The sequence below is a fragment of the Geotrypetes seraphini genome, chromosome 2 (assembly GCF_902459505.1).
Source record: "Geotrypetes seraphini chromosome 2, aGeoSer1.1, whole genome shotgun sequence".
Lineage (NCBI taxonomy): Eukaryota > Metazoa > Chordata > Amphibia > Gymnophiona > Dermophiidae > Geotrypetes > Geotrypetes seraphini.
In genome coordinates, this window is record NC_047085.1 from 360369021 (window position 1) to 360393489 (window position 24469).

Sequence of the window (24469 nt, forward strand, 5' to 3'; positions counted from 1 at the left end):
TTTATTAGTGGAATCTACTCTCAAAAAGTCTGCGGGAGCTAGTGTGTATGCCTCGGTCCCTCCTGGCAGAGAAGGGAAGGCCATGGACAAATTTGGTAAGAAATTATACCAAAATGCTATGTTGGCTAACCGATCTGGTAATTATGCCTTTCGTTTCTCTTTTTATTTGAAGCACCTCATACAGAATCTAGCTTCTTTTGAGAAATACCTACCTGACCGCAAGAAATCTGCTTTTCGTCATTGTTCTTCCTCCCTTCTCCAGCTTCGGAAGTTCATGGTACGTTCTATATATGACACATTTGAACTTACCTCCAGAGCCACGGCCATGTCTGTTGCCATGCGTCGTCTGGCTTGGCTGAGAGTGTCAGAACTTGATGTCAACCCTCAAGATCGCCTGGCTAATGCCCCATGCCTAGGGGATGAACTTTTTGGTGACTCTATGGACTCCACCACACAAAAATTATCAGCACATGAGACTCGCTGGGACACTCTTCTCAAAACCAAAAAGAAAACTCCACCTGTCCGGCCTTTTCGGCAACAATCAGCCTATCAACGCCATTATATGGCTAGACCTTTACCACAGGCTCCTCAGCAGCCTAGGCGTCAGCGTCAGCAACAGCGTCAACCCCCTCGGATGCAATAGCAGCAACAAGTGAAACCTCCTCCACAGCAGAAGTCCACGCAACCCTTTTGACTTAATTCTCCAGGGCATAGCCAGTGTTCTACCATCCGCCCATCTGCCTCAACCCATAGGAGGACGTCTTTCTTTGTACATCAGCCGTTGGGAGATCATCACCTCGGACCAGTGGGTCCTCAACATCATCCGCCATGGCTATTCTCTCAACTTTCAGACTCTTCCTGCTCAAAGTCTGCCAAGAGAGTCTGCTTTGAACACTCCTCAGTCCTCCCTTCTTCTACAAGAAGTTCAATCCCTCCTTCTTCTGAACGCCATAGAGGAAGTTCCTCTAGATCAGAAGGGGCAGGGATTCTACTCCCGTTACTTTCTGGTCCCCAAAAAAACAGGAGATCTCAGACCCATTTTAGATCTTCGCGATCTCAACAAATGCTTGGTCAAAGAAAAATTCAGAATGCTTTCTCTGGCCACTCTTTACCCTCTTCTCAATCAAGGAGACTGGCTATGCTCCCTCGATCTCAAAGAGGCATACACTCACATACCGGTCAATCTGGCCTCCAGACAGTGCCTCCGCTTCATGATCAATCACTGTCATTACCAGTACAAGCTGTTACCCTTCGGTCTTGTCTCCTCTCCCAGAGTGTTCACCAAATGCCTAATTGTGTGGCTGCTTTTCTACGCTCTCATCATCTTCAGGTCTTTCCTTACCTGGACGACTGGTTAATCAAAGCCACTTCCTCTCAGGCAGTGCTCCTTGCCACCAACCAGACCATCCTTTTTCTACAACTTCTGGGGTTCGAGATCAATCTACCCAAATCACATCTCATCCCTACTCAGAGACTTCAATTCATAGGAGCTGTCCTGGACACAGTCCTCATGAGAGCGTTCCTGCCGTCCAACCATCTTCAGACTCTTCAATCTCTATGTCAGCAGGTGCTTCCACAACGCTCCATCTCTGCCAAGCAAATGATGATACTCTTGGGTCACATGGCCTCGACAGTTCATGTCACACCCTTCGCCCATCTTCATCTGCGCACTCCTCAATGGACTCTAGCTACCCAGTGGTCCCAAGCGACGGATCCTTGCTCACGACATATATTTGTGACATCATCTCTTCGTCAATCTCTACAATGGTGGTTGATATCTTACAATCTCTCCAGAGGTCTTCTGTTCCATCTACCTCCTCATCAACTAGTCATCACCACTGACGCCTCCCCTTATGCCTGGGGGGCTCACTTGAACGAGTTTCAAACTCAGGGCCTTTGGACGGCTCAGGAAAAGAAGCATCACATCAATTTCCTGGAACTCCGGGCGATGTTTTACGCCTCAAGGCTTTTCAACATCTTCTCTTTCCTCAGGTTCTGCTACTTTGCACAGACAATCAAATTGCAATGTACTACATCAACAAACAGGGTGGGACAGGCTCTCGCCTCTTGTGTCAGGAGGCCCAAAAGATTTGGTCTTGGGCGACAACTCACCAATTATTCCTGAAGGCTATCTACATTCAGGGAGAGCAGAATTCCTTAGCGGACAATCTCAGCAGAATTTTCCAGCCCCACGAATGGACTCTCGATCCTTTGACTCTCCAGTCCATTTTCGTTCAATGGGGCACTCCTCAGTCAGATAGACCTCTTTGCAGCTCCTCACAATCATCAGCTGCCCCTCTTCTGCTCCACACTCTACTCTCCTCACCGTCTGGCAGCGGATGCATTTCTCCTAGATTGGTCCAATCTGTTCCTGTATGCTTTCCCTCCTCTGCCTCTCATGTTACGAACCTTGTTCAAGCTCAAGAGGGAACAAGCCACCATGATTCTCATCGCTCCACGGTGGCCCAGACAACATTGGTTCTCCCTTCTACTTCAACTCAGTTCCAGGGAGCCCATTCTTCTTCCACTGTTTCCTTCTCTGCTTACCCAGCATCAGCAGACTCTTCTGCATCCCAACCTCCAGTCTCTGCACCTGAAAGCTTGGTATCTCTCGGGCTGACTTCAGCTTATTCTCTTCTATCTCAGCCCGTTCGTTCTATTCTGGATGCTTCCAGGAAACCGGCCACTCTTCAATGCTACCAACAGAAGTGGACCCGGTTCTCTTCCTGGTGTCTTCTTCATCATCATGATCCCACTTCGCTTGCAGTGGAGACCTTGTTAGATTATCTTCTTTCTTTATCTGACTCTGGTCTCAAGTCTACTTCCATCAGAGTCCACCTCAGTGCTATTGCTGCTTTTCATGAGCCAGTTCATGGGAAACTTCTCTCAGCTCATCCTTTGGTTTCCAGATTCATGCGGGGTCTTTTCAATGTGAAACCACCTCTTAAGCCCCCTCCTGTAGTCTGGGATCTCAATGTGGTTCTTTCTGCCTTAATGAAGCCTCCGTTTGAACCTTTGGCTACAGCTCCTTTCAAGTTTCTCACTTGGAAAGTGGTCTTCCTTATTGCTATCACCTCTGCCAGGAGGGTCAGTGAGTTGCATGCACTAATTGCTGATCCACCTTTTACAGTCTTTTATCATGACAAGGTGGTTCTCAACCAGTCGATTGTCCTGCCTGTATTCTTTCTGAAACCTCATTCTCTTCCTGGAGAACAGGCTTTACATACTTTGGACTGTAAGCGGGCTTTAGCTTACTATTTAGAGCGTACTAAACCCCACAGATCAACTCCCCAACTCTTTCTGTCCTTTGATCCGAATAAATTGGGACGTCCCGTTTCTAAACGTACGTTGTCAAATTGGCTTGCAGCGTGCATTTCTTTTTGTTATGCTCAGTCCGGACTGACACTGGAAGGTTCTGTCATGGCCCATAGAGTTCGAGCTATGGCTGCATCTGTAGCTTTCCTCCGTTCCACTCCTATTGAGGAAATCTGCAAGGCTGCTACTTGGTCCTCAGTTCATACTTTCACATCTCATTATTGTCTGGATGCTTTCTCCAGACGGGATGGACACTTCGGCCTGTCTGTTTTGCAACATTTATTTTCCTAATGGCCAACTTTCCCTCCATCCCTCTTTTTGTTAGCTTGGAGATCACCCATCAGTCAAGAATATGCTGCCTGCTTGTCCTGGGATAAAGCACAGTTACTTACCGTAACAGGTGTTATCCAGGGACAGCAGGCAGATATTCTTGCGTCCCACCCTCCTCCCCGGGTTGGCTTCTTAGCTGGCTTATCTTAACTGGGGACCGCGCGCCTCCGTCAGGCGGGAAGGCACTCGCGCGTATGCGGTGCGGCCTACTAGAACTTTCCAAGTTCTTAGAGTGCAATCACTCTAAAATTGTCCGTACCGGGGCTCCGTCGGTGCCGTCACCCATCAGTCAAGAATATCTGCCTGCTGTCCCTGGATAACACCTGTTACGGTAAGTAACTGTGCTATTTAGAACCATTAATAGATAGTGATGCCACTGGTGTGGAATATTGGGATAGTGTTTTTAAGCAGGCCTAAATTTAAATAAATAAATAACCTGGATAAAAGCTGAATATATATTGCCACTATCCAGATAACTGTATGACTTTCCTTTAGTTTATATATTTTTTAACATACATGGGTAGGCTAATTGTGTTCACTGGTGAATGTGTAATTGCTTTTATCATTTCAACAGAGTATAATTATCCATTCACATGGAACATTCCTAGACTAACCAATAAAACTCTCCTGACAAAAAGTACAAAACAGAAGTAGAATTTTTCACTATTCGATATACAAACAAGATTATTTTCTATTCAAATTCTGGTATCATATTAGTGACAGCAACACAAACTCTATTAACTGTCGGATACTGTGGGGCTAATTTTCAAAAAAAAGATAGATGTCCAAAAGATATCCAAGTGCTAGTTTATGCTATCTTAGTCAAAATGTCCAAGTGGGCATTGTTGAAACTGACTTTTAGATGTCTTTCTGATTGTTTTGTCTCCAGTGCATCATAAGAACTTATGAATAGCCTTACTGGGTCATACCAATGGTCCATCAAGCCCAGTAGCCTGTTCTCATGTTGGCCAATCTAGTCACTAGTAGATGGCCAAAACCCCAGGAGTAGCAATATTCCATGCTACCGATCCAGGGCGAGCAGTGGCTTCCCCCATGTCTTTCTCAATAACAGACTATGGACTTTTCCTCCAGCTACACTATCCGCTCGTACCACAACCTCTGGCAATGCGTTCCGGAGCTTAACTATTCTCTGAGTGAAAAAAATTTTCTCGTATTGGTTTTAAAAGTATTTCCCTGTAACTTCATCGAGTGTCCCCCTAGTCTTTGTAATTTATGAGGGAGTGAAAAATTGATCCACTTGTACCCGTTCTACTCCACTCAGGATTTAATAGGCTTCAATCACATCCCCCCTCAACCATCTCTTTTCCAAGATGAAGAGTCCTAACCTTTTTAGTCTTTCCTCATACAAGAGGAGTTCCATCCCCTTTATCATCTTGGTCGCTCTTCTTTGAACCTTTTCTAGTGCCACTATTTCTTTCTTGAGATAAGGAGACCAGAATTGAACACAATACTCCAGATGAGGTTGCACCATGGAGTGATACAAGGGCATTATAACATTCTTAGTCTTGTTAACTATCCCTTTTTAATAATTCTTAGCATCTTGTTTGCATTTTTAGCCCCCGCTACACATTGGGCAGAAAGTTTCATCGTATTGTTTACGATGACACCCAGATCCTTTTCTTGGGCGCTAACCCCCAAGATGGACCCTAGCATCCAGTAACTGTGATTTGGGTTATTCTTCCCAATGTGCATCACTTTGCATTTGTCCACATTAAATTTCATTTGCCACTTGGACACCCAGTCTTCCAATTTCCTAAGGTCTGCCTGCAAGTTTTCACAATCTGCATGCGTTTTAACAACTTTGAACTGTTTAGTGTCATCTGTAAATTTAATCACCTCACTCATTGTTCCAATTTCCAGATCATTTATAAATATGTTAAATAGCACCGATCCCAGTACAGACCCCTTTGGCACTCCACTGTTTACTCTCTTCCATTGAGAAAAATAGCCAAATTGCTAGAATTCTTAGATTTACTTGGGATTCGAAAAAATGTTTGAGGGGTTTGTTTTTATCTTCTTGTACTTATCAAGTTAGAATGGATAATGTTTGTTCTCAAGAGTGGCAGAATCCTTGCGGGATCTCTCAAGGCTCACCACTTTCCCCGCTGCTGTTCAATGTTTACCTTTCTTCACTGGGTTCTAAACTAAATAATTTAGGCATAAATTTATTCAGTTATGTAGATGATATTACCATTATAATACCTTGTCCTTCCTTAGTTGCTAATATTACGCATATTATTGAGGAAGTTTTTGATTCAATTGAAGGATGGATGACAGAATTCAGATTAAAGCTCAATTCTGAAAAAACAAAATTTTTTCTTGCTACTTCTACTCAGAACAATTTGGAGACTTCTTTTACACTAAAAACTGTACAATATCCAATTCATTCTACTGTTAAGATTTTGGGTATTACTCATGACCAAAATCTAACCTTGCGTAATCAAGTTGCTATTGTAGTCCATAAAGGCTTTTATATTCTTTGGAAATTATGCACACTTAGAGCTTATTTTGACTCTTCAGCATTTAAATTGTTGGTACAGTCTTTGGTTCTAAGCCATTTGGATTACTGTAACATTGTTTATTTACACCAAATAATGAGAACAAAACTGTATTAAATGGATTTTTTCACTAAACCTCAAACACCCAAGGTACTTCATATTAAATTATTTATTAAGGGATTTATGTTTTTTTCTGTAGATGATGGTGGCTGTATTAAAGGTAAGTACACACTGCATTTCTGAGTCAGAGGTAAGTACACACATTGCAAACAGTATTATAGGAGTCCAGTTAGCTCAAGCAGGAATATCTACACAGAGACATAGCAAACATAAGGTATGGAGGGCTATGTACGTTAATGCCCACAGTTTGGGCAATAAGATTCTGGAATTAGAGACGGAAATGAGGAACGCCGACCTAGATGTGGTGGCGATATCCGAGACTTGGTTCACGGACTCCCATGGGTGGGATATGGCTATACCGGGATACAATTTACTTCGGCGGGACAGAGAGGGCAAAATGGGAGGAGGGGTAGTACTATACACTAAAGAGGACATCAAAGTTACCAAAATTGGAGATGTCAAGTACACCGGGGAATCCATCTGGGTGAATTTGGCTAGGGGGAAGGACAAATGCCTGTATCTTGGTGTAGTATACAGACCTCCGAGACAATAGGAGGACATGGATATAGAATTAGTCGAAGACATTGAGAATATCACTTTGCGTGGAGACACAGTATTGTTAGGAGACTTCAATATGCCTGATGTGGATTGGAACAATCTTTCCGCTACGACCAGCGGCAACAGGAAGCTATTAACCTCTATAAAGGGAGCGAGACTCAGACAAATGGTATTAGAGCCCACTAGGGATCGGGCGATACTAGACCTAATACTCACCAACGGAGAAAGTGTCACAGAGGTCTCGGTAGGCGATACGTTGGACCTCCAGTGACCACAACATGATATGGTTCAACCTCAGGAAAGGTTTCACTAAGTCAAGCACATCAACCAAGGTCCTCAACTTTAAGGGCACAAACTTCGAAAGCATGGGAGATTTCATCCATCGGGCACTGCAAATCCAAAACAGATAATGTAAAGGTAATGTAGTCAACTCTGAAATCAACCTTACACGAAGCAACCAACCGCTACGTCAAATCAGTAAATAAACGGCGAAGAAACAATAGACCAAAGTGGTTCTCTGCGGAGATCTCAGACCTCATAAAAAAGAAGAAAAGAGCTTTCATCCTCTACAAACAATCAGGGAAGCGAGAATCCAAGGAAGACTATCTGGCAAAGTCAAAAGCGGTCAAAACGGCAGTCAGGGAGGCCAAACTCCGAATGGAGGAGAACCTTGCGAAGAACATCAAGAAGGGCAATAAATCCTTCTTCCAGTATATTAGTGATAGAAAAAGAAACACAGATGGGATAGTACACCTTAGGAAACCCGACGGGAACTATGTAGAATCGGACTCCGACAAAGCCAAACTTTTAAATGAATACTTCTGCTCGGTCTTCACTTGCGAGGTGCCGGTATCCGGCCCTCAGCTGCCAACGAGGGAAAACTTGGAAGACCCGTTTTGAAATTTCGAGTTTACGCCCAGCAGTGTCTACGAGGAGCTATCAAGACTCAAAGTGAACAAAGCTATGGGACCGGACAAACAACACCCCAGGGTGCTCAGGGAGTTGAGTGACATCCTGGCGGAACCGTTTTCCGCGCTCTTCAATCTTTCCCTAAGTACAGGAAGAGTCCGGTTGGATTGGAAAATGGCTAACGTCATTCCACTCCACAAAAAGGGATGTAGGACGGAGGCTGAGAATTATAGACTGGTGAGTCTCACATCGATAGTGAGTAAACTTATGGAAACACTAATCAAATGCCAATTGGATACGATCCTGAATGAGGAGAATCTACGAGATCCCCATCAACATGGTTTTACGAAGGGAAGGTCCTGCCAATCAAATCTGATCAGCTTCTTTGACTGGGTAACAAGAAAGCTGGATATAGGGGAGTCCCTGGACGTCGTGTACTTGGTCTTCATCAAAGCGTTTGATAGCGTCCCACACCGCAGGTTATTGAGCAAGATGGGTTCGATGGGACTGGGTGAAACATTAACTGCATGGGTTAGGGACTGGCTTAGAGGTAGACTTCAGAGGGTAGTGGTAAACGGTATCCTCTCCGATATGACGGAGGTGATCAGCGGAGTGCCGCAGGGCTCGGTCTTGAGCCCGATCCTATGTAACATCTTCATAAGAGACTTGGCTGAGGGGCTTCGAGGTAAAATTACATTATTCGCTGATGACACCAAACTATGAAACATAGTAGGCAACTGCACAACAGATGAAAGCACTGTGCCCGACAAAAGCTTAATGCCCGACAGTATGAGCAGGACCTACTTCTGCTGGAGCATTGGTCAAAGACTTGGCAACTAAGTTTCAATGCCAAAAAATGCAAGGTCATGCACCTTGGCGGCAAAAATCCATGCAGGACTTACACCCTAAATGGTGAGATCCTAGCAAGAGCAGAACGTGACTTGGGGGTGATCATTAGCGAAGACATGAAGACTGCCAATCAAGTGGAGAAAGCTTCATCCAGGGCTAGGCAAATCATGGGCTGTATCCGTAGAAGTTTCGTCAGCCATAAGCCTGAGGTCATAATGCCGTTGTACAGATCCATGGTAAGACCCCATCTGGAATACTGTGTACAATTTGGAGGCCGCATTATCAAAAAGATGTGCGGAGAGTTGAGTCGGTTCAGCGAATGGCCACCAGGATGGTCTCAGATCTCAAGGATCTCCCGTATGAAGAACGATGGGTAAGTTGCAGCTGTACTCACTCGAGGAACGCAAAGAGAGAGGAGACATGATCGAGACATTCAAATATGTAACAGGCCGTATCGAGGTGGAAGAGGATCTCTTTTTCCTTAAATGACCCACGGCAACCGAAAGGTTGGTTGATCGCTGGAATAATCTTCCACAACAGGTAATTGAGGCCAGCAGCGTGCCAGATTTTAAGAAAAGATGGGATTGGCATGTGGGATCTCTTCATGGAGGTAGTTAGGGGGTGGGCCATTGATGTGGGCAGACTAGATGGGCCGTGGCCCTTTTTTGCCGTCATGTTCTATGTTTCTATGTTAGCCCCTGATGAAACTAGGAGTGAAACGGTTGGGCAACTGTCGGGCATAAAGATAAGTGCCTTTCCTTTACAGCACTCTGCAGCACTTTACAACACTCTATGCACTTTATATTTATGCAGAGCCAGAGGAAAATTAATCCACATAAAAGATTAAATGATTTTGTTGCACATGCTACTTGCTAAGACCAATGATGAAAACACCACCCCAGTAAGGGTACGAATAGAAATTTAAAGTACCGTATTTGCCGGCGTATAAGACGACTTTTCAGTACCTTAAAATCCTCCCCAAAGTCGGGGGTCGTCTTATACGCCGGGTACTGTTTACATGCCCTTACTTTACATTAGAGAGCTGCACGGGGACGCCCCTAGGGTTGCGGGGATCCCGTGGGGACGCCCCCTAGGGTCGCGGGGATCCCATGGGGACGCCTCCGAGGGTCGCGGGGCTGGATGTACTCAGTCTTCTGGATGTACGTGGCTCTTCTTCTCCCTACCTTCTCTGCTTGCAGCACAGAGCCGAACGGAAGTCTTCCCGACGTCAGCGCTGACGTCGGAGGGTAGGGAGGGCTTAAACAAAGCTTAAACAAAGCCCTCCCTCCCTCCGACGTCAGCGCTGACGTCAGGAAGACTTCCGTTCGGCTCTGTGCTGCAGGCAGGGCAGATAAGGAGAAGGAGAGTAGCCTTGCGGTTCGAGTGGCTACCAAGGGAGAGGAGCGGCCCGCCCCGCCCCGCCCCGGTTGCAGCACAGCCGGCCAGGTTCCCTTACTTTTGTGGCACTTCCCCGACCGACCGATAACAGCCCGGGTCCGACAATCCTCCCTGCCCTGTAGCCGCGAATCTAAATTACCTTCTTACAGCAGCTATAAGAAGGTAATTTAGATTCGCGGTTAAGGGCAGGGAGGTTTGTCGGACCGGGGCTGTTGTCGGTCGGTCGGGGAAGTGCCACAAAAGTAAGGGGACCTGGCCGGCTGTGCTGCACCCGGGGCGGTAGAGAAGGTGTGCGGAAGAAGGGGTAGTCTTATACGGCGAGTATATAACAAACTCTATGTTTTAACTGTAAAAGTTGGGGGGTCTTCTTATACGCCCAGTCGTCTTATACGCCGGCAAATACGGTACTACTTTGGGTGTTTGAGGACTAGAGAAAAAATCCATTTAATACAGTTTTGTTCTCATTATTTGGTGTTTATACTCATTTGGATATTTCTTTAAGTTTCCTTACTTAGTTGATTTGTACATAACATTGTTTATTTAGACAGTATTAAGAAAAATCTTTCTAAACTGAGAATAATTCAAAACACTGTTGTTAGATTTATTTTTGGTTTGAAAAGGTTTGATCATGTTTCTCATTTCTATCAAGAGCTGCACTGGTTGCCAGTTAAGGCCCGGGTCATTTTTAAGTTGGTTGCATTTATAAGAATATAAGCAGTGCCTCTGCTGAGTCAGACTAGAGGTCCATCTTGCCCAGCAGTCCGCTCACGCGGCAGCCCATCAGGTCCAGAACCTGTATAGTGATCCTCTTTCTGTACCTTTCTATCCATTTTTTCTTCAGGAATTCATCCAATCCCTTCTTGAACCCCGATACCGTACCCTGTCCTATCACACCCTCTGGAAGCGCATTCCAGGCATCCACCACCCTTTGAGTGAAGAAGAACTTCCAAGCATTGGCTATGAATCTGTCCCCTCTTAATTTTTCCGTATGCCCTCTTGTTCTTGTAGTTTCTGAAAGTTTGAAGAATCTGTCCCTCTCCACTTTCAGAAACTACAAGAACGAGAGGGCATACGGAAAAATTAAGAGGGGACAGATTCAGAACCAATGCTAGGAAGTTCTTCTTCACCCAAAGGGTGGTGGATGCCTGGAATGCGCTTCCAGAGGGTGTGATAGGACAGAGTACGGTATCGGGGTTCAAGAAGGGATTGGATGAATTCCTGAAGAAAAAAGGGATAGAAGGGTACAGATAGAGGATCACTATATTATTATAGAGTAGTAGCTGGTGAAGCTCCATCTTACAGTTTGCTCCTTGCTATAATTTGAACATTTTATTTGCTATATTGCATATTCTTTATAATGAATATTTTCTTTGTTCCACTCATGTTACTTTAGATTTTCATTGCTGCTGAATATTGCACATGTGATGACTCTTTTCAACTGCTTAATATATTACGGACTATGGTACACTGCCTAATCTCTCTTCCTTGTGGTTCTTCTACAGTTGTTTGTTCTTGTTTTTTGCTATATGCCAATAAAAATATTAAACTTAAAAAGAATCTCACCACCTAGTTCCAGCCTATTCTATTTTATTTTTCCTCCTCTTCTCTGATTTGTTTTCTTTTTCTGTTATCTATTCTATTCTTTCATCCTTCTCACTATTTTTTCTGCCTTGCTGCTATCTTTCTTCGTTTGTACATTTCTTTCCTATTTCCTACTTCTTTATTCTGCTTATACTCTCATTTTCCTCTCCCCTCTTTTCACATTCCTTGCTCCTTTTCTTCTCACCAGGCACTCACCCCTCCACTCACCTCACATACTGCTCCCTTCTGCTCCTGCCACATATCTTTTACCACTTTCCTTAATCTATATTCTTTTTCACCCCTCTTTTTCTCACCACTCTTCTTCTCTCTTTATGTCTTCTTCTTATTCTTCCTCTAATCTCCTTTCCTCCTTCGCATTCTCACATCTTTTCCCCACCTTCAATCTCCCTCTCACTTTACCTTTTCTCCTTCCTTATTTTCCCACCTCACCATCTTCCTGTATCTTTCCCCATACTCTCCTTTTCCATTTTTCCTCTCCCATCTTGATAGCTCTCCCTAACTACCCCCTCTCTCTCACCAATATGCAGATTGGGGATATGGAGAGGTAATTAAATTAAGTAAGATTATCTTTAGGAATTACAAGATTCTTGATTTTCTCTTTTTCCCTTCTCCATATCCAGTTTAATCTCATTTTTCTTTGTATTATAAGAAGCATCATGATTAAATTTGTATTTTGTTTTTCTGTTTTAGATATATGTTTTGTGTACCTCAATATGGGAATGCATTATTTTGGGGTCCCTTTTACTAAGCTGCAGTAAGAAATGGTCTTAGCATATCCTTACTGTTCTTGCATAGTAGTGTAGATGTCAAGTTGACACAAAAGCAAATCTTCAGGCTTTGTTTTAAAAATCATATCCATTCAAACATTTTGTTTACCTTTCTAGAGTGTTGGAGGGATCTGGGACAGATTTCAAACAAGACCTTTTCATGTAGATGGCAGACCGGTGACATTGTAAGTTCTGGGTTTTTTTAAATTACTGTATGGTGTAATTGCTGTGCTTTCCTTCCATTTTTAACTTAGGTAAATTTTGAAGATAAGATGGTAAAGTTTCAGTCTAGCATGACCTGTCCTAAGTAGCACCACTGAAAATCCACATATCCATTGAAAGTTATACCTTAAGCACATAAGCATTGCCTCTGCCGAGTCAGATCATAGGTCCACCATGCCCAGCAGTCCACTCCCGCGGCGGCCCCCTAGGTCAATGACCTGTAGTGATCTATTACTCAAGAGCATTTTGTCTTGTATAGTAACCCTCTAATTGTACCCCTGGATTCCCTTACCCTTCAGGAACTCGTCCAATCCCTTTTTGAAACCCAAAACCGTACTCTGCTCAACCACCCCCTCTGGAAGCGCATTCCAGGTGTCCACCACCCTCTGGGTGAAGAAGAACTTCCTAGCATTTGTTCTGAACCTATCTCCCTTCAATATATTTTGAGTGCCCTCTAGTTTTTGTTGCCCCCGCCAGTCTGAAGAATCTGTCTCTCTCTACCTTCACTATACCCTTCATGATCTTATAAGTTTCTATCATATCCCCTCTAAGTCTCCGCTTTTCCAGGGAAAAGAGCCCTAGCTTCTCCAGCCTCTCAGCATACGAGAGGTTTTCCATGCCCTTTATCATTTTTGTTGCTCTTCTCTGGACCCTCTTGAGTATCGCCATATCTTTTTTTAGGGACAGCGACCAGTACTGGACGCAGTACTCCAGATGCGGTCGCACCATTGCCCTGTACAGCGGGAGGATAACTTCCTTGGTTCTGGTAGTGATACCTTTTTTAATAATGCCCAACATTCTGTTCGCCTTTTTTGAGCCGCTGCGCATTGTGCTGCCGGTTTCATTGTTTTATCCACCAAAACCCCCAAGTCCTTTTCTAGGTTGCCTTTTCCCAATGTCATCCCCCCCATCGTGTAGTTGTACATCAGGTTCCCTTTCCCTATGTGCAAAACTTTACATTTCTCCACATTAAAGCTCATCTGCCATTTATCTGCTCACTCACTCAGTTTGTCCAGGTCTCTTTGGAGTTCTTTACATTCCTCTACAGATGTAACCTTACCGGAGAGTTTTGTGTCATCCGCAAATTTTATAACTTCACACTTTGTCCCTGTCTCCAAATCATTAATAAATATATTGAATAGCAGCAGTCCCAGCACTGACCCCTGTGGGACGCCACTTGTGACCCCTTTCCAGTCAGAATAGTGTCCCTTTACTCCTACCCTCTGTTTCCTGTTTGCCAGCCAGTTTCTGATCCATCCGTGTATGTCCCTTTCCACCCCGTGGTTCCACAGTTTCCTTAGAAGGCGCTTATGGGGTACCTTGTCGAAGGGTTTCTGGAAGTCTAGGTATATATACTATGTCTATGGGGTCACCTTTGTCCAAAAGTTCGCTTATCCCCTCGAAGAAGTGCAGCAGGTTTGTTTGGCAAGATCTTCCAGTACAGAAACCATGCTGGCTTGTTCTCATCAGCTTATTTTTTTCTATGTGCTCACTGATACTGTTCTTGATCAATGATTCGGCCATCTTCCCCGGAACTGATGTTAAGCTGACCGGTCTATAATTCCCTGGGTCGCCTCTAGTTCCCTTCTTGAAGATAGGTGTAACATTTGCTATCCTCCAGTCTTCCGGTATCACCCCTGTTTTCAGGGATAGGTTGCAAATCTGCTGCAGTAACTCCGCTATTTCGTTTCTAAGTACTTTTAGTATTCTTGGGTGAATTCCGTCCGGGCCCGGGGATTTGTCAGTTTTTAGCCTATCTATCTGTTTGAGTACTTCTTCGAGGCTTACCTCCATGCACAATAATTTTTCCTCTTGGTCCCTATTGAAGAATTTTTCCGGTTCCGGAACATTGGATGTGTCCTCTTTCGTGAAGACCGACGAGAAGAACGTGTTTAATCTATCTGCCACTTCCTTTTCCTCCTTTACCACTCCTTTCCTATCCCCCTCATCTAGGGGTCCCACCTCCTCCCTCGCCGGCTGTTTCCCTTTCACATATCGAAAGAAAGGTTTAAAGTTCCGTGCCTCCTTTGCAAGCTTCTCTTCATATTCTCTCTTTGCTGTTCTGACTACGCGGTGACTTTCTTTTTGGTGCTTCCTGTGCTCTTTCCAATTTTCCCCGGTTTTATCCTTTTTCCATGTCCTGAAGGATTTTTTCTTATCTTCTACCCCCTTCTTAACTTCTTTTGTTAACCATGCTGGGTCTTTTGCTTGATTCTTTCTGCACCCTTTTCTAAATCTGGGTATGTACCGGTTTTGCGCCTCGTTCACCGTGTCCTTGAATAAAGTCCAGGCTTGGTCCACTGTCTGTGCCCTTCTGGAGCAGTTCTTGAGTTTTCTCTTTACCATGTGTCTCATGGCATCTTAGTTCCCTTTCCTGAAGTTGAAGGTTGTTACAGTGGTTCTCCTCCCCTTTGGCATACTTAGTTCCACTTTGAATTGGATCGTGTTGTGGTCACTGTTCCCTAAAGGTCCCGCTACTTCTACTTCTTGGGCAGGTCCTCTCAGCCCGTTGAGGATTAAATCCAGAATAGCTGCCCCTCTCGTTGGTTCTTTGACGAGCTGTTCCAAGTAGCAGTCCCCTACAGCCTCTAGGAACTCCAATTCCTTTGAACAATTGGAAACTCCATGGCTCCAGTCTATCCCTGGGTAGTTGAAATCTCCCATAACTCGGCTCTCAGTTCTTCATCTATTGCTTCTGTTTGCCCGGGCGGGCGGTAGTACAGCCACATCTTTATCTCGGTTCCCTTTCTTCCTGGTATTTTAACCCATATTGATTCCAGTTGGCCATTAATTGTTGGTGTGTCCACTCCGATCGATTGAATTGTATCCGTTACGTAAAGTGCTATTCCTCCTCCTTTCTGATGTGTCCTGTCTCTTCAGTAGAGCTTGTACCCTGGCAGTGCTGTGTCCCATTTGTTGTCCTCGTTCCACCATGTTTCCGTGATTGCTATGATGTCTAGGTTCTCATCTTTGGCCCTGGTTTCTAGTTCCCCCATTTTGTTCGTCAGGCTTCTTGCATTAGTGTACATACAGTTTAAGTCTCGATGGATTTGTTTTCTTGTTGGTTTCCCTTGCGATTCATTATCCTTTCCATCCCCTTCTCGTTCTGCATACTTTTGTTTATTGTCTCTCTTGTCTTCCTCCTGTGGGGTGTGGTGTGTTTCTTCATTACGTTCATTTTCTTCTTCTTGCCCCTTATTGATTTCCCCATGTAGTAGATTCCTCCTATCCCTTTCCTGATTTGTCTGGCTCCGCCGGTATTCCGTTACTTGTTTGACGTTGTTGGTGTCTTCCCTGCACTTTCCCCACTCAGTATCCTTTTGGGATACCTTCTATTTGTGTAGCAATACTTGAACATAAGTTATCAGCGTAACAGCTGAATGTCACTACTTAAAGAACTTTTTGCCACTTTGGAACAATGCTAGCCATATCCCTTTATATAAGGCATTACTCTGGCTGTTTAGTGATTTAAATGGCCACAATCATCATTAAATATCCTTATTCATTTGCTCGTCATTTCATGCTTGGATTATAGCAATTCACTATACAAAGGAATCACTCAGAAAGAAATAAAACGTTTTCAAATCATTCAAAATACTGCCATAAAAATTATTTCAAAAGCACGTAAATATGATCATGTTACACCTCTTTTGATCAAAGCTCACTAGCTTCCTATAGATCATCAAATCACCTACAAAATAATGTTGCTGACTTACAAGACTAAAATTTTCAGCCAACCTGATTTTATTAACAAGCTATTAATCCCCCATACCCCCTATCGTACATTGCGTTCATCTAATCAAAACTTGCTATCCATCCCCTCTTTAAGATACATTAACACTATGCGCACTAGCATCTTTTCCGTTGCAGCCCCTACCATCTGGAATTCAGCACCAAATTATATAAGAGAAATTACATCCCTTGACAAATTTAAAAGTAACTTGAAGGCTTTTCTTTTTAAAGACGCATATGATGTATAATAGTCCTTGGACGGCATTGGAAATCTGTCCCTTTCCATTTTACAATCATTTTGCTTATTTTACATTATTCTAAACCAGTGATTCCCAACCCTGTCCTGGAGGACTACCAGGCCAATTGGGTTTTCAGGCAAACCCTAATGAATATGCATGAGAGAGATTTGCATATAATGGAAGTGACAGGCATGCAGATCTGCTCCATGCATATTCATTAGGGCTATCCCGAAAACCCGATTGGCCTGGTGGTCCTCCAGGACAGGGTTGGGAATCACTGTTCTAGATTATTTATATTTTGTTCCCCTTCCTTTTGGGTTTTTTTTTCCCTCTTCCCCTCTCTTTCTTTTTATATATAGTGTATTTCTGCCTATTTCCATCCTGTATCGGTAAGTCAATGTTAGTCAGTGTGTCTGATCATTTGAAGCATTGTTTTGCTATTAGTTTTTAATGTATGCTTTTATTATACCATCTACTATAATAAAACACTAAGCGCGCATGCGCACTCTTACCTGCGTGTTCCCAGATCCCGACCCTACCCGGCACACCCGAAACCCCCGTTGACCCTCCCAGCCAAATCTCCCACCGCGAGACGAACACAACCCTCCCAGCTCCAGCAGCGTCTGAGGCACAGTAAACACGCTGCTTCGCGTCCTTCTACTGGCCTGATTTCCTCTGCCATGTCCCTGATGTGCCGGGTAGGGTCGGCGCGGGGGGGGGTGTAAATGGAAACATGCTGCTCAGGGGGATGTGACGGAGGCAGGCAGGCTGGCATCGGGGGGTGGGGGTGGGACAAAGTCTGGAAGATAGTGATGGGGACATAGGAAGGAGGCACTGGGGGCACTAAGCAGGACAGAGGCACTGAGGGCACTAAGGACACAGTACGGAGGTACTGGGGGCACTAAGGACACGGGAAGGAGGCACTGGGACACTAAGGACATAGGAAGGGGTACTAAGGACATGGGAAGGAGGCACTAGGGGCACTAAGGACATAGAAAGGGGCACTGAGGGCATAGGAAAGAGGCACTGAGGGCACTAAGGACATAGGGAGAGACACAGACAGAAAAAATGACAGACAGATAGATGTCTCTCTCTCCAAGGAGAGAGAGACAAAGAAAAAAAAACCAGACAGACAGACATCTATTCTGGTACCCGTTAATGTAACAGGCTTACACATTAGTTTTTATATATTATGTAAAACCGCTTTGAATTTTGATAAGGCGGTATATCAAATTTTAAATAAACCTGAAACCTGAATTATACATACAAATGGCTTGAATTTTTAAAAGTAAATCACTATTCAGTCAGTGCTTCCTTGTCCTCCTCCCCAGTAGTCACACATGCTTTTTCTCTCTTTCTATCCTCTATTTCTCTCAATGTTCCCCTTTCCAAGCAGTCATTTTAATTAAATCCTCTTTTCTATTCCTTTTTTCAGTTCAGCCTGCATCCCTAGTAGTTATGCTTTCTATGCCCTCATCCTTGTCCCTAGCAGTCTCCATCTCTGATTTTAACAGGTTTGGACAAGTTCCTGGAGGAAAAGTCCATAGTCTATTTTTGAGAAAACACGGGGGGAAGCCACTGCTTGCCCTGTATTGTTAGCATGGAATATTGCTACACCTTGGGTTTTGGCCAGGACTAGTGACCTGGATTGGCCACTGTGAGAACGGGCTACTGGGCTTGATGGACCATTGGTTTGACCCAGTAAGGCTATTCTTTTCCATAGCAAAGCAGCAGATGAATCCAGACTAGTGGGTATAGCTCACATCGACCAGCAGGTGGAGATAGAGAACTGATTAACAGTTGGCCTTAAAGCCTGGTGTTCCGTCTGTTGATTCAGTTTTGCTCTATCTCCCAGCAGGGACTGAGCTAGCCCTCTAGCTCTTGGATTCTGGATGCTGACGGAGATATTGGTGTTCGGTGGACTTCCTCTGTTGAGACTCTGTCTCTTCAGTAGGATAGGGGTGCCTGGCTGAGTGGTGCCGGCTTTAGGAGTTACACCTGGGCCCCCCCAGGTCCCTACTCCACCCTCCCCTCCGGGTGATTGAGGGTTTGTTTGTCCTGCAGGAGTCTTCTTTCTTTCTTCATTCCAGTAAAAAAAAAAAAAAAAAGAATCGACTTCCTGTTTCTGGCTGAGCTTGGCAATCTGTGCTTTGCTTGCAGTACACTTACCAGCTGTGTCCTGGCGTCTGGGGTCGCGGGAGCAGAGGGGTGAGTGTATTCCCTGCCTCGGGGCTTGGGTGTCGCGTTCCCGACTGTAGGGGCGGTTAGGGGCGGAGTCGGGAGTCGGCGGCGTTTGCCGCGTGTAAAAAAAAAAAAAGACGCGGCATGGCAACGGAGGCCGGTCAGCGGTGTTCGCGCTGTGGAGCGCGCAGAACACCGTCGGGCCTTTGCTCGGCCGAGTGTGAGCTGGCACTGGCTGAAGGTGCCTTGTTGCAGGCCTGTGAGATGGCGATTACCCGGGTCACAGAGGCACGGGACATGTCCCCGGCACGCAAGGGTGAGTCAGAGCTGCGAAGCTCTTCCTTAGCAGGGGGGAGTTCAGCGGCAGTGGGGGAGGCGGGAGCAATTGCGGAAGTCGCGGCCCCGCTCCCCAGCCCGGAGCAGGGCGGTTCAGCGGCCCTTCAGTGGGGTTCATTTTCGCCAGAATTTGTGATGCTGCTGCACCGGGCATTTTTGTTACAGGGTGCGCAGCCCGCCCCGCCGGTACCGGTGGTCGATGTGTCCCTTCCGGTGCCCTCGATGTCGGCGGTGGTGCCTGGGGAGACAGGCAAACCGGCTGAGGGCACGGTGGGGTCGCCAGCGGGGGCGCTGGGTGTAAAGAAGCGCAGGCTGGCGACCGTGGAAGCTGAGGATATTCTGGCGAGATCCCCTTTTTCTCTTCCAGAATCGTTGGAGGAGGGGGAGGTCCTGGATTAGGATGCAGGGGATCCCCCGGGTCAGGAAGTGGATGACCCGTCTGCTCTACGGTTATTTCATAGAGAGGAACTGTCTTCCTTAATTTCAAAAGCTTTACAGGGGCTGAATATTTCTCAGGCGGATACTGCGGTATCAGGTAATCCCCTGATGGCTGGCACGCGTAGGCCACCTAAGTCTTTTCCGGTGCATGAAGCCATGCAGGAGCTGATCTCGGCGCAATGGGATACGCCGGAAGCCAGTTTAAGGGTTGCAAAAGCCATGCGGCTCTTGTATCCGGTTGACCCGGCGGAACTGGATAAGTTTAGATTGCCCAGGGTAGATGCTTTGGTGGCCGCGGTAACCAAACGGACTACCTTACCGGTGGAGGGGGGAGTGACGTTGAAGGATGCGCAGGATAGGAAGATTGAATCTTCCTTAAAAATGTCCTTTGAGGTCGCGGCAGTTACCTTGCAGGCCGCCATCTGCAGTTCTTATGCGGCACGAGCATGTCTGCAGTGGGCGCAAGGGATGTCAGATAATTTAATGGAGTCTGGAGGTTCGGTCCATTCGGAGCTGGCAGATTTGGAGTCCGGCTTGGCTTATTTGGCTGACTCCTTATATGATATTATTAGGGCGTCTGCGAAGCAGATGTCTCTTTCAGTGGTATCTCGCAGATCCCTATGGCTACGGCATTGGGCGGCCGATGCTGCTTCTAAGCTTCGGCTGGTAAGGCTCCCTTTTAAAGGAGGTTTCTTGTTTGGTGAAGATTTAGATAAACTGGTGAAGGATTTTGGGGATACCAAAACTCAGCGTTTACCGGAGGATAGGGCTAGGCCCCCGGTGAGGCCCTCATCGTCGAGACCGCGCTTCAGGGATGTGCGGAGATCCAGGTCGGGTAAGCCTTTCTTCAGATCGGCTGCTGGTTCGTCCTCTGCTTCGAGACCAAGGCTTCAGCAGAGGGGTTCCTTTCGTACGACGAGACCCTCGTCGGGGCAGTCCACACGTACCCCTGCCACTCACACTCCACAATGACGGGGGCGTGGCTCCCTCCGCCTTTCCCTTAGGGGGCCGGCTTTCGGAGTTCCGGGCGGAGTGGGCCACGATCACGTCAGATCAGTGGGTGTTGGACATTGTTCAAGAAGGGTACAAGTTAGAGTTCGCCTCGCCCGTCGTAGATTCTTTCTTGGTGTCCCCGTGCAATGGGTCCGGTTGACTCTTCAGGGGCTGCTCGAGCTAGGGGCAGTGGTACCGGTGCCCCCGGAAGAGGTAGGCACCGGTATATATTCCCTTTACTTCATTGTGCCAAAGAAGGGGGGGTCCTTCAGGCCGGTGCTGGATCTCAAAAGAGTCAACAGATTTCTCAGTGTTCGCCATTTCCGGATGGAGACGGTGCGCTCGGTTATTGCGGCTGTACGACCGGGAGAGTTCCTCACGTCCCTCGATCTCAAGGAGGCATACCTCCATATTCCGATCTGGCCTCCGCATCAGCGGTATCTGCGGTTTGCGATTCTGGGCCAGCATTATCAGTTTCGGGCAATGCCCTTTGGCTTGGCAACGGCCCCCCGCACCTTTTCCAAGATCATGGTGGTGGTAGCCGCCTTCCTCCGCAAGGAAGGGATTCGGGTACACCCTTACCTAGACGACTGGTTAATCCGCGCCTCGTCCAGACAGGAGAGTGTGGCGGTTACTCAGCGAGTGATTTCTCTCCTACAGTCGTTGGGGTGGATTGTCAACTTTCCCAAGAGCTTTCTGTCCCCGTCGCAGTCGTTGGTGCATCTGGGGGTGCGGTTCGACACGGCTCTGGGGAAGGTGTTTCTACCCCGAGACCGGGGGGAGAAATTACAGGCTCAAATTCGCCTACTTCTCGGTACGGCCAGACCACGAGCTTGGGATTATGTTCAGGTGCTGGGTTCCATGGTGGCGACTCTGGAGGTGGTCCCCTGGGCGCGGAGCCACATGAGGCCCTTGCAACAGTCTCTGCTCTCTCGCTGGTCCCCAGCTTCTCTGAACTACAATGTGCGTCTCCCATGGAGTCGTCGAGCAGCTCACAGCATGCAGTGGTGGCTCCACGAGTTGCATCTGTGGAAGGGCATGCCGTTGGCCACGCCGGACTGGATAGTGGTCACCACGGATGCCAGTCTGCGGGGTTGGGGGGCCCAGTGCCTGCAGGCGTCAGTGCAGGGGAGGTGGTCCATCCAGGAGGCCCAGTGGCCCATCAATTTGTTGGAATTAAAGGCGGTCAGGCTGGCGCTGCTGGCTTTTCAGTCACTGATTCAGGACAAGCCGACCAGAGTCTTTTCGGACAGTGTCACGGCGGTCGCCTATGTCAATCGGCAGGGGGGCACCCGGAGTCCGCAGTTAGCAGAAGAGGCAAGAAATTTGTTTCGATGGGCGGAGAGGCATGTGCCGCTTCTGTCGGCGGCATACATTGCAGGTCACGAAAACGTGCAAGCGGACTTTCTCAGCAGAAATCTTCTGGATCCGGGAGAGTGGGAGTTGTCTCCTCGAGCGTTCAGCCAGCTAGTCCGTCGGTGGGGCTTGCCGGAGATGGATCTCATGGCCTCGTCCCGCAATGCGAAGTTGCCTCGGTTCTTCAGCAGACGCAAGACAGAGGGTTCGGAGGGGGTGGACGCGTTAGCTCTCCCATGGCCTCCGAATTCCCTTCTGTATGTGTTCCCACCGTGGCCCATGATAGGGCGAGTGTTACAGCGCATCTCTCGCTTTCGCGGCAGAGTCATCCTGGTGGCTCCGGATTGGCCGCGTCGGCCGTGGTACGCAGATCTGATTCAGCTGTCGGTAGGCGAGCGGGTGACGTTCCAGGTAACGCCGGACTTACTGACTCAGGGGCCCATATGGATAGAAGATCCGGCCCGCTTTGGTCTTACGGCCTGGCTATTGAGCGGTCAAGGCTAAAAAAGAAGGGCTATTCAGAGAGGGTGATCGCCACTCTGCTTAAAGCCAAGAAACTTTCGACGTCAGCCTCCTATGCGAGAGTCTGGAAGATTTTTGAGGCATGGTGCGGTCGCCAGGGAGTGGCGCCCTTCAAGGCTTCTCTGCCGGCTATTCTTGCTTTCCTGCAGGAGGGCGTGGAGAAAGGGTTAGCCTACAACTCTTTAAAGGTTCAGGTGGCGGCCATTGCCTGTTACAGGGGCCGGGTGGATCGCTCGGCTCTCGCGTCGCAGCCGGACGTGGTCCGTTTCCTCAAGGGGGTGAACCATATCCGCCCGCCGGTAAAGCGTATTTGTCCAACGTGGGATCTGAAACTCGTCCTTGGGAAGTTGCAGGGGGCACCTTTTGAGCCCCTGTCAGCGGCCACGTTGAAAGATGTCACACTGAAAACAGTTTTTTTGGTGGCGATGGCTTCAGCAAGGCAAGTATCGGAGCTGCAGGCGCTTTCGTGCAGAGAACCCTTTTTGCGTTTTTCGGAGACGGGGGTGTCGGTGCGTACGGTGCCGTCCTTCCTGCCGAAGGTTATTTCTTCCTTTCATGTGAACCAGAGTTTGTTCCTGCCTTCCTTTCGGAGGGAGGATTGGGGGAAACGTTTTGTGTCTTTACGGCTGCTAGATGTACGCCGTATGCTTCTCCATTATTTGGAAGTGACGAATGATTTTCGTCGGTCGGACCATCTCTTTGTCGCTTTCGCGGGTAAAAACAAAGGGGTGGCGGCGTCTAAAGCGTCCATTGCGCGTTGGGTCAAGGACACTATTGCTTTGGCGTATGTGTTGTCAGGGAAGAAGGTACCGGAGCACCTTCATGCTCATTCCACTCGGGCTTTGGCGGCCTCTTGGGCGGAGTCCGGGGGGATGTCTTTAGAGGAAATTTGCCGAGCGGCCACTTGGTCGTCGACAAATACTTTTTCACAGCATTATCGTTTAGATGTGGCGGCCCGTGCAGAGGCGAGTTTTGGCGCGGCAGTGCTGACAGAGGCGGCATTGGCGTCCCACCCAGTTTGAGTTTGCTTTGCTACATCCCACTAGTCTGGATTCATCTGCTGCTTTGCTATGGAAGGTAAAATTATGGTCTTACCTGTTAATTTTCTTTCCTTTAGAAGCAGCAGATGAATCCAGAGCCCCTCCCCAAAGGCACTGGTTGTGTGTAGGGTGTTTAGTTGATTGGGTTGGTTGGGGCTATGGTTGGTAAGTGTATTATTTCATTACTGAAAAAAAAAAAAAAAAAAAAAAAAGGTACAAGAGAGACATATGATCATATTAAGAAGAGAAAGACACATTTTCTACTGGAATGGAGTTTTGTTGCGGCTCATTCTCCTTTCGGGATGCTTGGGCAGAGTGCATAACTGAATCAACAGACGGAACACCAGGCTTTAAGGCCAACTGTTAATCAGTTCTCTATCTCCACCTGCTGGTCGATGTGAGCTATACCCACTAGTCTGGATTCATCTGCTGCTTCTAAAGGAAAGAAAATTAACAGGTAAGACCATAATTTTACCATGTTCTTAATCACTCTTAATTGCCCCTCAACAACACCAGGAGTATCTTTCAGTCCCACTCAAAAGTAGCTGCAACCCTGATTCTAAGTATTTTCCAATGCTCCTATCTGCAGCAGCTTCTCTGTCTCCCTCCTTGTCCATGGTATTCTTTCATGTTCTGCCCCCTGTCCAACACTTACCCCCTCTTTTACTAAGGTGCACTATGCTTTTTAGCATACAGTAAATATTAGCGTGCACTAATCATGCGCTAAATGCTAATGCGTGCATGTTATCCTATGGACGCGTTAGCGGTTATCGCACATGTTGATTTAGCATGCGCTAAATGTATGCTAAAACGCTTAGTTTCAAGTTTTTATTAGGATTTGATATACCGCTTATCAAGGTTATCTAAGCGGTTTTTACAATCAGGTACTCAAGCATTTTCCCTATCTGTCCCGGTGGGCTCACAATCTATCTAACGTACCTGGGGCTATAGAGGACTGAGTGACTTGCCCAGGGTCACAAGGAGCAGCGCAGGGTTTGAACCCACAACCCCAGGGTGCTGAGGCTGTAGATCCAACCACTGCG

At 46.9% G+C, this 24469-nt stretch overlaps 1 protein-coding gene across 1 annotated transcript in view; it reads left to right on the forward strand.

The window, feature by feature from the left end:
• Positions 1–24469, forward strand: part of SPATA48 (spermatogenesis associated 48) — a 78543-nt gene that overhangs the window by 27280 nt on the left and 26794 nt on the right. Inside the window, exon 5 of the mRNA XM_033930480.1 lies at positions 12485–12552. Within this exon, the coding sequence (XP_033786371.1) occupies positions 12485–12552 (68 nt within the window). The remainder of the gene's footprint in view (positions 1–12484; positions 12553–24469) is intronic.